Source organism: Heteronotia binoei, chromosome 9 (genome assembly GCF_032191835.1).
Source record: "Heteronotia binoei isolate CCM8104 ecotype False Entrance Well chromosome 9, APGP_CSIRO_Hbin_v1, whole genome shotgun sequence".
NCBI classification, from domain to species: Eukaryota; Metazoa; Chordata; class Lepidosauria; order Squamata; family Gekkonidae; genus Heteronotia; species Heteronotia binoei.
This window is the reverse complement of record NC_083231.1, coordinates 35,924,091-35,938,749: the sequence shown is the minus strand read 5'-3', so window position 1 is coordinate 35,938,749 and position 14,659 is coordinate 35,924,091. Positions and strand designations below refer to the sequence as shown.

General features: G+C 40.6%; 1 protein-coding gene across 2 annotated transcripts in view; it reads left to right on the top strand.

Annotated features, from left to right (window-relative positions):
- Nucleotides 1-12,862, top strand: part of SNX25 (sorting nexin 25) — a 55,840-nt gene extending 42,978 nt beyond the window's left edge. For both annotated transcript variants that reach the window (XM_060246464.1, XM_060246465.1), the window contains exons 11-19: nucleotides 1,068-1,199; nucleotides 1,286-1,426; nucleotides 1,921-2,034; nucleotides 2,969-3,133; nucleotides 4,212-4,329; nucleotides 5,179-5,245; nucleotides 8,850-9,031; nucleotides 11,475-11,575; nucleotides 12,278-12,862. In XM_060246464.1, the coding sequence (XP_060102447.1) occupies nucleotides 1,068-1,199; nucleotides 1,286-1,426; nucleotides 1,921-2,034; nucleotides 2,969-3,133; nucleotides 4,212-4,329; nucleotides 5,179-5,245; nucleotides 8,850-9,031; nucleotides 11,475-11,575; nucleotides 12,278-12,334 (1,077 nt within the window). In that variant the 3' untranslated portion in view covers nucleotides 12,335-12,862. The remainder of the gene's footprint in view (nucleotides 1-1,067; nucleotides 1,200-1,285; nucleotides 1,427-1,920; nucleotides 2,035-2,968; nucleotides 3,134-4,211; nucleotides 4,330-5,178; nucleotides 5,246-8,849; nucleotides 9,032-11,474; nucleotides 11,576-12,277) is intronic.
- The last annotated feature ends 1,797 nt before the right edge of the window (nucleotides 12,863-14,659 follow it).

The window sequence follows — 14,659 nt, the reverse complement described above, 5'->3', positions numbered from 1 at the left end:
TACTGAGCCAAGCCTCTCTTCCTTCTATTGGCTGAGGCTCCTCTCCCCATCTGCTGGGGAAGGAAGAAAAGAGCCAGAGCTTCCTTTGCTCAGTTCCCTGGATCCCATGGGAGAAATACAAAGAAAGCACCTTTAAGACCAACAAGTGCTAATGTTTTAAGCTTTTTAAAATATATATATTTAATTGTGTTTGTCTGTGTCCTTTATAAAGTTTATATTTCTGCTACCTAATCTTAAATTGGTACACACATGGCCTGGCCCAACCCGACACAGCCCGGCCCAACAAGGTCTCATTTATGTCAGATCCAGCCCTCATAAAAAATGAGTTCGACACCCCTGTTCTAGACCCTTAACTGTAGTTTGGGTTCATTGTACACATTTGGTTTTTGTCACAATTCAGCAGGAAAACTGTGACTAATCCTGGCTCCCCAGGATAATGTTTGTGCGTGATGCACCAACTGAAGATGAGCATTTACTGTCTAATTACACATTTACAAATGTTTGTTTATATCCATTTTAAAATGTTGTTCTTGAGTTTCCCAAGGCAAAGTGTTCTGATAATCCATATGTATGCCATAGCAATGCAGCTCTGCAGATTGGATACCAAGCAGCCTTCCTTTCATCCTTCACATTTGAGTGACCATCCAGTCTTGGTTTTTCAGCTGCTTGAGATGCTAACAGGGTTATTGCTAGGAAATGCTTCCAATCATTCTCTGTGTCAAAAGTTCACAGCATCTTTTGCAAACATTTGGATAGTGGTCTCTCGCTACCCCCTTCTTTCATGAAATTACATTAAATGGTTCTTCTGTCCTTATATTTCAAGATCGACATTTTCATTTCTAAATTATACTTGACCTTTTAAGCAATAGGACTGCCAAACCAAATCAGACTTTTTAGATGGAAAAGTTCTGAAAGCCTACACTAAATTTCTTTTTCTTCTTACCTCTCTCTATATTTTAATCTATTCCCCCCCCCCTCCTAGGGCATGTGCCAGAGTGACCAGCTGGAGTACTTGTTATAGATTTTTTAAAATGTCCTGAAATAATGGCTGCTTTTTGCCTTGGCAGATTGTTTCTAAACTGAAGGATGAAATCACATTGATGGAGAGAGAACACAGTGACCTTCAATTACACATTGAAAGAACAGATTGGTGGTGTGAAAATTTTGGCATGTGGAAAGCCTCCATAAACGCTAGTGAGGTACAGCTTTTTCTTGCCCTAGAAGTGATTTAAAGGAATAGAAGTCTCCATTTTTAACATAACATACAATAATTTTCTCTTCTTAGGTCCTAGAAGAAAATGGTGAACAAGTGCCCAGTTATTCTGTCATGGTGGGTTTGCAAGAGATTGGCCACACTGAAGCTAAAGAATGGATGGTCCACCGGAAGCTGAATGAATTTCAAAGCCTGCATCGGAAACTCAGTGAGGTACAGAGAAAACTTTGGTGGGAGTTGTTCTTGCTTCTGCTTCTCCTGAGACATTGTTGTTAATATTCTGTGTAGAACCAGAGATGACCAACTCCTGGGTTCTGTTCTCTGTATATAAAGGCGAGGACAGAAAGGCATGTTGTCAGATAACTCAATCCCCCTGATATGTGGCCACAATAAAGTTACTGCAAAGGGCTAAAGATGGGCACAGAAACAGTTTTTGGCTCACTTCGGTGTTTAAAATACTTGTCTTTGTTATATTCATTATCAGTCCTACGCTGCAGTGGGTCAGTTGATGGGGCTAGTTGATGGAAAGAGCTCCTGGTGGCCATGAGGAGCAGTCATTGAAGGAGGACCTGAAAACTTGTGGGGTTTTTGGGAGGGTGGGGGATGACATATTTTTTTAAAAAAAAATTTGCTCTGTTTCTCCCCTGTGTTAAATGTGTGAATGAAAATGGAAAAATAATTGAGCTTTGTTTGTTTTTCTCCCTCAGTGTTTCCCATCATTAAAGAAAGCTCAGTTGCCTTCACTCAGCAAGCTGCCCTTTAAATCTGTGGACCAGAAATTCATGGAGAAGTCCAGGAACCAGTTAAATAACTTTTTACAAGTAAGAAATCAGAAAGTTCATTAAGACAGTGGTATGTTCTTTTAAAAAAAATATTTGGCAGTGCACATGTGTTCTAAGCTTTCAAGTATGAGGTTCAGTTTCTTAGCTTCAGATTTGCTCTTCATACCTTTTTTTGTATGTATATTGGATATTTTTAATATGCATTGAAATGTACAGTGTGAATTTGACGGACTCATGATTGTACATGCTCATCAGGGAACCAGTATTCTTGCTTCATTGTTCCCTGTACATTGTTCCCTATACAAAAAGCTTCTTGTATGAATAGTTCTGCCATTTTAACATTGGATTTTATCCACAGAGTGTACAAAATTGGAGCAGAAGCAACATGAGATTTTCAGACCACCATTAGCTTTACTACCAGGGCCTAAAAAATATCCTTTTAACAATTTCTGAGGCGTTATCAGGAAGACCTCTCTCCTGCTGTGAGAACTGTGGTGTTAAAAGCTAAACACAATGCTTTAATGTGATGACTTTCAGGTAGCACACATGCCAGCATTAGAAGCCACCAGTGATCCCTCTAAGCTGAGTTAGTGTGAGCTAGCTCAGAGTTTTTAGCCTCCAGCTCACACATTTTTGTCTTAGCTCAGGAAGGATGGCCCCAATGCATACTAATCTATGCAGTAGCTCACAACTTTAATATCAGTAGCTCATGAAGTATAATTTTTGCTCCCACAGCTTAGAGGGAGTAGTGGAAGTCACCCAAAGTGTTTAGGTTTTTTTTTTACATTTTAGAAGTTATCAGTGACTTGATGAACTTTTACGATCTGCTGATGTAGGTAATGCTTCTTTTAACACTTCATTATGCAAGGCCTTAACCAGCAATAAAGGATGGTTGATTGTTCTCTCCTGCTGAAAAAAAAGAAGTCACGTGTGATTGCTGTATTTTGAAATAGTCTGTCTTTTCCCCCCACAGAAATTGCTTTCTGATGAAAGGCTTTGTCAGAGCGAAGCACTTTATGCCTTTTTGAGCCCTTCCCCTGAACACCTCAAAGTTATTGACATACAGGGAAAGAAATCTTCTTTCTCAATCTCTTCTTTTTTGGAGAGGCTTCCTGGAGATTTCTTTTCTCATCAGGAGGTGAGGGGCGAGGGTAATGCTTTTAGTAGATTAAATGACCCATATGAAATAATTAGCAAGTGCCTAAATGCTATCTCAGATGGACTGTTTTCAGGATTATTTGAGTTAATAGTAGGATATTGAAGTTGTAATGCAGTTTGCTTATATACTTTCTTCTGTGCATTTGTATTCTATTGCTATTACATGCATTCTATTGAGGATGTTCTCTCAGCCAGCCCCATTGAAATGAGGCTTCATTTATGGTTAGGCCTTGTGCAGAAGAAATTTGCAATTGGAGGGAAGGCATGTATTTGCCTCACTGAAGAATCTAAGGCCAAAAAAGACTGGTAAAGATGACAGAAAAATACTCTGCAAAGCAGCTCTCAGTATAAATATAGACCACTGAGTTGATAGAGGAATGTGGTTTCCCACTCTTGTATTCTCCTTCAGTGGCTCTCCTCAGTCATTTTCCATCAAGAAAGCAGGAAGTATGATGGTGTAGTCAGAGATGAAAATTGGGTGTGAGCAGAAGGGGGAAAGTATGTAATCTGGCTACTGGGGGAGATCTGAATGGCTAGAGAGTAGGTTTATAAGACATGTCAACTGTCAGCTTAATATACAACTTCTTTTGGCAATTATTACCTCAGATGGTGTGAAATAATCTCTAGAGGCTGTTTCATAGCTGTATGTTGCAGACCCTGAACTGCATTGTGAAAAAAAGGGCAAGAAAGTGCTGAGCAATATATATACTAAGATAGAAGCCAGGAATCTGTAATTGCTCATGGCTTGAGACTTGAGACCTAGACAATACAGCTGACAATATTTTTTGAGTGGCAGAACCATTATTTGTCAAGTTTATATAACTGTCCTGCTTTGGAATCTTTATTGACACAGCTCACAGCCCATAGCCCATAAACCTGTAGTGTTAAGGGCTAAGTTAGAGGATGGGGAGGGAGGGAGATTCTGCTTTTGCAGTTGTCACAGGAAATATGAACTGTGCCAAGTTTGAGTGGCCATTTTGGATTGCTGTCTTTAGTAGCAATGGCAACTGTGACTTTCTGACCAAGATTTCCATCCTGTATTTCTGTCATCTGCCCAGGAGGAGACGGAAGATGATGATGATCTCTCTGACGATGGGGACGATGTAGATGGGAAAAGGGATGCCCTTGCTGAGCCTTGCTTTATGCTGATAGGGGAAATTTTTGAGTTGCGAGGAAGTAAGTAATGACCTCTTTTGTGTACGTGTTTGCACTGTTGTAGTACATAAAGTTGTTGTTGTTGTGCCTGAGGTCTGGTTTATGGACATCACAGGGTCATGGAGTAATAGTTTGTTTTTGCACATCTTTTTTGCATTCAAAATGCATTCAAAATGCTGGCCAGTTTGTTTGTAGCATTGGCATGCTGGTGACTCAGGCATGCCAATGTGTGGAAGGGTTCTCAGGAGCGTACACTTGATCCATGATCCACATCACACACAAGTTGTGCCCCAGAGTGCTAGTTTCCTTATAAATCATACAGTAACATGGTTTTGACACTTTAATAATTCTGTATTGTAATTTGTACCCTGATCTGAGTGGCCCAGGCTAGCCTAATCTCTTCAGACCTTGGAAGCTAAGCTGGGTCAGCCCTGGTCAGTACTTGCATGGGAGACCACCAAGGAAGTCTAGGGTTGCTATGCAGAGGCAGGCAGTGGCAGCCCACCTCTGAAGTCTCTTGCCTTGGAATCCCTATGAGGTTGCCATAAGTAGGCTACAGCTTGATGGCACTTTCCACCACCTCTGTAATTTGTGCTTGGGAGTGTGGTGTGCAGAGTTTGATAGATGACAATGGTGCAGCTAGTTAGGAGATACTAACTAGGAGACCTTTCAGTCGTCAGCAAGTAGATAAATAACCATCTGGATCTGGTGCTTTGCCATTCATTTGGGAAGCTGAGAATTTGAAAGAAAAGAACACCCTGCAGGGCAGAAAGTAAAAGCAAGCCCTTATATAGTGCTCTAACTTTATGCCTTCAGCTGCACGCTTGGACTTTTCTTTTATGCACTACTTTTTTGTTTGTTCCATTTCAGTGTTTAAGTGGGTCAGGAAGACCCTAATTGCACTAGTTCAAGTTACTTTTGGAAGAACTATCAACAAGTGAGTGAATTACACTTTCTTCTAGAACTGATGCTCTGTAAATAAACTGCTTGATGCGAGGACAGTTGAGATCCAGAGTGCTATATGTAATTGGTTGATTTTGGAACAAGTTAAGTATCTCTGTCATTCCTGTTGTACAAATGACAAGTCACTGTTTCACCTGCTTTAGGTCAAAATTCAAGTGGTTCTCTGCACCCAATATATTAGCCATCCCATATGATCAAGGTTATGTGTTATGAACTAATAACTACAAGTCCTGTGCCAAGATAGCCCAAACTTGGTGCCAAGAAAAATAGAATTCTGTAAAAATTTTGGTAGTTTGCATAATTCTGTTCCTGCTTGCACTTTTTTTTTGGGGGGGGGGGGGTGAATTATGTAGGGCATGCTTATCCTTCCAAGTTTCTAAGAAGTCACCAGTCATTCCCTTTGGCTTTCAAATCTCTCTTCATAGCCTTGAGATCTAGAAACTTGCATGTTCAACCAGTTAAAGCGGAGATATTGAAGTGCATAAATGTGACCTATACCCCCAATGCTTGTGCATGGCAATTGCACCTACCATGTTATTCAATTTAAAACCACCAGAGGGGGCACAAGAGCAGAAGATTGGAGCTTTTCCATAGACAGAAGCAAGGCTCTTCTTCCTTGCTGCAAGTTAATAAAGCTCTTTTCTGTAACTGATGGAACCTTTAGAATGATCAATCCTGTTTTGTGTAGTTGATGTATTTTTTCTTTAAATGACTGTCACACCAGAAAATAAATGTAGGTGGCAAAAAAATCATTGACAATTTTGTTGTTAACACTCCAACAGTGTTACAACTGTGCTTTATCTAGTAAGTTAGCTTGGGAGCAGTCAAGCAAGCATAAGAAGAACTCTGATGCCTGCAGTGGGAGAGATTGTGACTCAGTGGCAGAGCATCTGCTTGGCACGCAGAGGGTCATGGAAATGTTAATCATAAAGACGATTCTGGGATAATTTTCAGATAGTGAATACCAAATAGCTTTTAACTGTCACAGTGAAAAAATTTGTAAGCCAGTCCCGAGAACCCCAAAATGTACTTAAACTGATCTAGATTTTTCTCTTCCTTTCTCTCTCTTAGCTCACAGGACTATAATGTCGATAGACAGAGATACCTTGCATTTGAGAGACACTCTTCCTGCCTTTATTCTTTGTTTCTTGAGCTGCTCTGTATTATTTACTAAAGAGCAGGGTCAGATTTTGATAGTTTTTAAATTTTATTTGGGTTTTTTGGGGGGACTGATGTCCCACCCTCCCCTGCAAGCAGGCTCAAAGCAGCTCACATCATAATACACAATGAAACAATTCCATAAAAAACATCACATCAAAATGAATTCAACAGAGTTAACATTTAAGAGACCAATTTAAAATACCTGATGGCAATTACTTTTGTTCCAGTGCATGCTAGACCCATGCCAGGTAGGGGTGGTGGAGCACTTTAGAGATATAAATCAGCTGCTCCCAGTGCCAATTAATAGATAGCACCATGGAGCAGCTGGAAGCAGGGGAGATGAATGTCATTTGACATCCACTGCCTCAACCAAAGGCCTGGCAGAATAGCTGTTTTATAGACCCTGCAAAATTGTAACAAATCCGGCAGGGCCCTGATCTCAATTGGGAGCATATTCCACTAGGGCAGAAAAGACCCTGGCCCTGGTCAAGGCAAGATGGATGTCTTTTGTGCCACGGACTACTAACCAGTTCTGGTCAGAAGAGCACAAGGCTCTTCTGGGCACACATGGGGAGAGACTGTCCTGCAGGTATACTTGATCCCAGGACTTTTTTTTGGTAGGAACTCCTTTGCATTAGGCCACACCCCCTGATGTAGCCAGTCCTCCTGGAGCTTACAATAGGTCCTGTACTAAGAGCTCTTGGGAGATTGGCTACACCAGGGGTGTGTGGCCTAATATGCAAAGGAGATCCTGCAAAAAAGAAAAAGCCCTGCTTGATCCTACTTCTGTTCAGTTGGAAGTCTGAGATGTAAGAAAGGAATCCCTGTTCTCCCTGAAGCAAACTCTAGCTCTAATATCCCTTTCAGGTGGGCCCTAATTTCTTTTCCTCAGCAGGGCCCCAGCTGCCTTCCTTGCTATTCTGTGTGCTGGCAGCTTCTCAAACATTTGGTGTCTGTGCCTGGGATGTCTCCCAGCATCTTTTTAGGATACTGCATTCTCTCCACACAGCACCACCACTCTGGTGACAGTAGTTAACTATCATTTTGACTTTGCTCTCTCTCTCTCTCTCTCTCTCTCTCTCTCTCTCGCTCTTTCTCTCCCTCCCTCCCTCTCCCCCTCTCTCCCTCCCTCCCTCCCTCTCCCCCTCTCTCCAAATTAAACAAATTGACCTGTTAAAGCAGAGGGATTCGTAGAGAGATCACGAATGATAATCAGTCACAGTAGTTCTATCACCTTTACTCTCCTAACCTCTGTCCCAACACAGATTTTATCTGCTGAGTACAGTTTTTTTGAATGTTGCCCTTCCAACTCAGGGTGACATACTTGGTTCTCTCCCCTTCTCCCATTTTATCCTTGAGACAATAACTCTGAGGTAAGTTAGGCTGACAGAGTGACTGGCCCAAGGTCACTCAGTGGACAGAATGCCAGAAGAACCCTTCTGAATTAGAGAAGCTCTGTCTAGTCCAGCATGCTGTTTCACATAGTAGCCAACCTTTGCCCTGGTGGGATAACAGACGGAGCATAGCAACTGAGGCAGTAAAGAAGACCGTAGATTTTTACCCCACCCTTCTCTCTGAATCAGAGTCTCAGAGAAAAGATCTCCTTTATCTTCTTTCCCCACAACAGACACCCTGTGAAGTAGGTGGGACTGAGAGAGCTCTCACAGAAGCTGCCCTTTCAAGGACAGCTCTGCAAGAGCTGTGGCTGACTCAAGGCCATTCCAGCAGCTGCAAGTGGAGGAATGGGGAATCAAACCCAGTCCTCCCAAATAAGAGTCCTTGCACTTAACCACTACACCAAACTGGCTCTCAGTGAGGTTTGAGCCTGGTTCTCCTGGGTCCTAGCATTCTACCAGAACTCTGCAGTTGTAGGATGCCAGTTCTGATGACTCCCTGTGTTTTAACACCCCCCCCCCCAAAAAAAAACCTAACATAAAAGGGGAGATTGTAGCCCTGCCTATTGTGTATTTGCAAGGTGTCTTTACAGAAGAGAGCTTTAAAAACGCAATTTTTGTTCTCCACCTGCATGAAGTGAGACCATTCTTTCTATACCTCATTCTCTTGCATGCTTAGACTAGGCCACCATTCTGTGGAATGAGACAGCTTCTCCAGTTTTTGGTTTTGCTATCAGCATTTATCATTTTCCTAAATTAAACTTGGTTTTGGGCTTCATTCCCTTCTTTTATGTTGCACCTTTTCAGATTTTGAGAATTGCCATTTCAAGAGTACCCTTTAGATCAATCTAAACTGCATTCTCTCTAAAGAACATTGTAACTGTGGCTACACAGGTAAATGTCATGACTTGAGAATATCAACTGTATAATCTGAAAAGCAGGTTTGAAGGGTGGGCGTTAAGAGCACGTCTGTCTGGCGTAGCATTTATGGCTTGCTCATTCGCCTTATCACCTTTTTTCAAGGCAAATTCGTGACACTGTTAATTGGATCTTCAGTGAACCAATGCTTGTATACTACATTAATGTATTCCGAGATGCTTTTTGGCCAAATGGAAAATTGGCATCCAGCACAAAGCCCAGAAGTGAGGAACAAGGCCAGGAGACGAAACAAAAAGCACAGCAAAAATTACTTGAAAACATTCCAGGTGAGCATATCAGTTACAAGAAATATAATTGATCAAGTAACAGTAAAAGCTGCTTACCTTTTATATTGCGTGTGAGACATTTTGAAGAGCTTTACAGATAAGGTTAATCTGTTTGTTATCTCTCCTTGTTTCACATTTACACACACACAGAATTTAGAAACTACCCATGCACATTCAAATTTGCTTATTTAACCGTAAACAGGTCACCAACATCTTATACACTGTGGTTCTCTGTAGATAATGATTATTAAAAGGTTCTTTTCCAAGCAAGTCTGGATGGCATTTATATGATGGGAAACATCAGAGAACAAGAAAACCCCAAAAAGGGCATTCTGGATTTTGATTTATTGGTCACACAGATTTATGATGATCAAATCCTGTTATGTGTCTTGGTATTCTGGGTTGGGTTTTTTTTCTGTCTCTCCCCCCTCCCTCTTAGCACCTTATGATAACATACATGGTTCTCTCCTCCTCTATTTGTCCTCATGATGGCTCTTGTGAGAGAGGTTATGTTCTGTGATTGGGCCAAGTACACTTCATGACTGACTGTATTAAGATATACCCGAAGTCTGCTTGCAGGGAGGGTGTAATATAAATTTGAACAATAAATAAATAAATATGAGTGGGGATTTGAACCCAGAGTCTGACACTCTAATTACTACACCACACTGGTTTTCTAACTGGTGTCTTTTAACTTTGGAGCTTTTAATTATATAATTTTACCTTCTACTAGTAGCTATTTCTAGTGATAATTGTTAATCTCGCCATTGTAGCACAAAACCATATTTTGTGCACAAATTCAGTGAATGAAGGGGTTAACTTGCACCTGTTTTGCATGAATTACATAATGATTATATTCAGCTTTCTCAATTGGTGTGGTTTTTTTGTTTGAGAGCAAATGTAAGAAATACAGGAAAGCATGACCAAGACATGGTACTCGGGCCTTCTCAGTTCTGGCCCCACAGCTGTGGAATCAGCTCCCAGAGGAAATGCAGGCCCTGCGGGACATTGAACAATTCCGCAGGGCCTGCAAAACCACTCTGTTCCAAATGGCCTTCACCAGCTGATACTACTAAATTGCCAACTAAACTTACTGATGGAATAGCACTAAATGTATTAATGTTTTCAGAATTTTATGGATTTAATTAACTGTTTTTAAATGTTATTTATTATATAATGTATGTATCGAATTTTATGCTGTTAGCCGCCCTGAGCCGCTTGGTCAGGGAGGGCGAGATACAAATAAAATGTATCTATCTACATGAGGAAGAGGTGTTCAGGATTCAGAAAGAGCTAAGTTATAATTTCCTTGAAGGAGTATCTTAAGTTAGATTTAAGATTTTGTGCATCTAATATTAACTTGAGAGCGTTTTTTTTCTTCCTTGGTTTTGATATTGGCACTCTACTGCCACTGTTTCAATTTAGGAAAGTTCTAGCTTAGTATAAATTATTTATCTACCCCAATCTTCCAGTTTTGTTTTTTTAAATTACAAGTCAGCTTTTGTACAGTGAGTTGATCTAAAGAATAACTTTTTGGCAAATGGGCTTGTGCGATCAAGAAACTTTTAACTGAAATTAAGGGAAGGGTGTTTTTTTTTTAAATTGTTAAACATCCATGCTACATGTTTTCAAAATGAATAGAATAAATGCCAGAGAAAAGACAAGGAAGGTTAAAATAGAGGACAGCCCAGTTCATAACAGTACTATGTCCAGATCACCAAAACACATTTTGAATATCCCAGAACTTGTTTTGACAAAGTACTTCCATTATGTTTTAGTATTAACTGAAGCGCAGAAGATAAGAACATAAGAGAAGCCATGTTGGATCAGGCCAATGGCCCATCCAGTCCAACACTCTGTGTCATACAGTGGCCAAAAACCCCAAACCCAAGTGCCATCAAGAGTTCTACCAGTGGGGCTAGAAGCCTTACCACTGTCCCCACCCCCCCCAGCACCAGAATACAGAGCATCACTGCTTCAGAGAGTTCCAGCAAAATGATACCTGAGCCAGGGTTTGAAACTAGGGATCTCGGTTCTGATCTTCCTGTGCATTTAGCCAAATTACTGCCATATCAGCTAGAAAGAAAAACATGCATGAGAAGATTATGTGATTTAGTTTCAGGACAAATTGGCTGGGAGGATAGCAGAGCTGTGTCTTTAGAAAGCAGGAATCAGATCAAAAGGAAAGCAGAATCTTTCTCCCAGGTGAGCTCACATCTGATGCCTAAGGCCAGCTGCAAAAGAAAGAAGTTTGGATGATGGACTTTGGAGGGTTGAAGGTTCAGCTCTCCTCATCCATGTGCTCCATAAATTAAAACCACCCATTTTTATAGGTGGCAACTTTAAACACAGGTCTGTGTTCACATCTAGTTTGGCCTTTAGGCACATACAGGCATTAGTAGTGGTATTCTTCTCCAAAACAGACTAAAAATGTTTCTTTCAGACACTCTACAGAGTCTTGTTGGACAGCAGAATGCTCGCCATGGTGTAATTAAAGTATTCAATGCACTTCAAGAAACCAAGGCCAATAAGCATCTTCTTTATGTGAGTTATTAATTATGCCTTTTTAAATTATGCCTTGAGGCTTTGCTTGCTGCTTAAACATATCCTTTTTCTTCAGGTCTTAGCACTTTACTTCCCAGAACTCAGAACTGCTTGTAATATTATCTATTATTTTATTCTCTCTCTCTTTTAAAGAATAGTTTACAGCATTTTAAACTAGGGGTGGAAAAAACTGAAAATAAAACTATTTACCCATACTCCAAATAAGTAGATTCTCAGTTCCCCAGGAAACTGGAAAATTTGCTAGATCCTAATCATGCCCAAGGGCATGCTGTGGATTGGTCCTTCCCTTCTGCTGTATTCCTGAATTTTTGTCTGCCTATGCGCTCTTTTTGATTCCCTTTTGTTAGCATTACTCTCAATGCAGTATTCTACTGAGATTAAGGTTCCAAGCAAGGTTTTAAAAATGGAGGAGCTCATTATAGAAAATCAGCTGCAGTATAGTGATAGCGGCTGTTTTTCTTGAAGGACCAGTCAAGGGAGGTGTGAAGGTGATAATGAGTCAAGTTTTCTCTTGAAATGTAAATTGCCATCAAGTCCCTTAATCACAACCTCTGCTCCCCTCAATATAGACCTCTTTACTCTTGATTTGCAAGGGGGGTGGGAATTGTACCATCTGGAGTTTTTGATACCCTAGACTGGAGGATATTATTCAAAACATCCTTCTTCTTTTTGTCTTTCCAGGTATTATTGGAATTGCTGCTAATTGAACTGTGTCCTGAGTTAAGAACTCCGGTTTGATTCTATGGAAATGAAATATTCAAGAAATGTCTGTGTTTTGTTTTGTTTTTAAATCATAGACATGGAACTTATTTCCCTCTTTTTCACAGAGGGCGCAGACTGAAGACTGCTGAGGATTTATAGGGTATTTTTCTTTTGAGTTTTATGTGAAGTAAACAAGACTTGAAAAGAACTGGTGATGGTAGTAGGGTAGAACTGCCAGTACTGTGTAGTGTCTGGCTTTTATTTAACTTGTTATATGAGTACAATTCTATCAAAGATGCAGACTGAAATGTAAATGTTAATATAAGAACTATAAACTATTTTAAATCTTTATTTAAGGCATTTTGCTTTAGTGGTATACCAATGGATGTTGTACAGTTAATTTCCTGCTGAGGAAAATGAACATTCCTCTCTTTTCTTGTGTATTGAAGAGCCTCGTTGTGCAATACTCTATGTAAAGATATTGTGTAAATTTTATTGTTTTTATTTTTACCAAAGATTTCCCATAGTTTTGAGCCTTTGTAAGCAATAAATAACAAAACCGGCCTTCCGTGCTTCATAATTAAGCTCCGTTTTGTAGCTTGCAAATGGGGGTCTACCTGCTGACTCCAGAAGGAACCACATTGGTGTCTCTGGGCATAACTTTGGTTTCATGTTCTTCACTGCACATTCTGACTGATCTGCCATATGCAATGTATAAATGACTTCTCTTGCTGATGAGCTGCAGTTGATTTAAACCACTTGTGCCCTCTTGGTATTCTCCTGAGCTGTTTTCTTTAAATGCTCACACTTTAGAGCTATTAAATCAGGTTTGGATTTTATTCTAATGGTGCCAGTTCACTGTTTTTAGAAGCTGACTGCAAGGGACTTTCACGGTCAGCAGATAAACAGGAACCACTTTGAATTTTATCATCTTTACCCACTACCTCAGGGGATCAGAATTAAACCTTGTCAGAAAATAGTGAAGGCACTGATAGCGTTTCAAAGTAAAAAAACAAATACTAAGTTTATTAAGTACAGAAGGCAAGGAGGGGAGAAAATAACTGTTGATTGTATATTTTAAAACGGTTGGCAGGCAAGAATTCAAATAATCTAGAACACTATAGATGTTTGCAGGCTGAAGTTGTAATATAAAAACAAACAGTGTTTCCTTCACCCTGGGTAAGTACTTTTAATTAGAGAAAGATTTATAATGTATGTTCAGGCTTTTTATATAAGTATACACACTGACTCACTCACACAGACTGAACTTGTGAGAGATATATCCCCTCACAGACCCTTTCCCCTAGCAATCAGGTACACTCCAGACTGTAGAGCAATACCCAGGAACTAACACCCTTGAGAGCTATTCACACCATCACCTTAATCCCCTTTTGTTAAGTCCCACACAGCTAGGATTCCTGTCTGACTTCTGGAATTTCTACACAGCCACAAGAATCTTTTTGTCCCTCTCCTAGTGTGTTTGTGTTCTATGATATTGGATTTAGAAGAAGATATTGGATTTATATCCCGCCCTCCACTCAGACTCTCAGAGTGGCTCACAATCTCCTTTATCTTCCTCCCCCACAACAGACACCCTGTGAGGTGGGTGGGGCTGGGAGGACTCTCACAGCAGCTGCCCTTTCAAGGACAACCTCTGCTAGAGCTATGGCTGACCCAAGGCCATTCCAGTAGGTGCAAGTGGGGAATCAAACCCAGTTCTCCCGGATAAGAGTCTGCACACTTAACCACTACACCAAACTGGAACCAGGAGTCTGTCCGTTGGCATGGACAGAACTTCTCAGCAGAGCCTTAAAGTTTTCCTCTGCCTTGTGACACGGTGTGCCACAGCTTTGAGAGTTTTCCCTCAGAAAGAGCTTTGGATTTGCCCCTTCTCACAAATTATACTCAATTCCAGACAAACTATAAAAAAACCAGTTCTGTCTCAGGAACTGAGCTGACAGTCTACTTTCAGCTCCAATCGCCAGTCAAACTTCAACTGAACTAAACACTGAGAAGATTTGCCCCTCTGCCAGCCTCCTTCTACTCAATACATTCATTTCCATGGAATCAATCAGAGAGTTTTTCACCACTCACCCAGATAGGCTGCTTTAAGTTCCATCACACTGACCTACAGTTGCCAGCTTCTTAGAGGTATAGGCATTTTCTAAAATCTAATTTACATCATTGTCACAAGTGTGGCATTGTTTCAGAGCTTGCATGTATCCCCAAGGTGAATCTTTGCTGTCACTCACAATTTGTTTATCACTCTTTGCACAGGGCTATGATATGGCTATTCAACCGATTTTCTTTCCATAGTTGGGTGTAGCTGCTGTTGTGTGTTCATTAATTCCCTCCCACCCA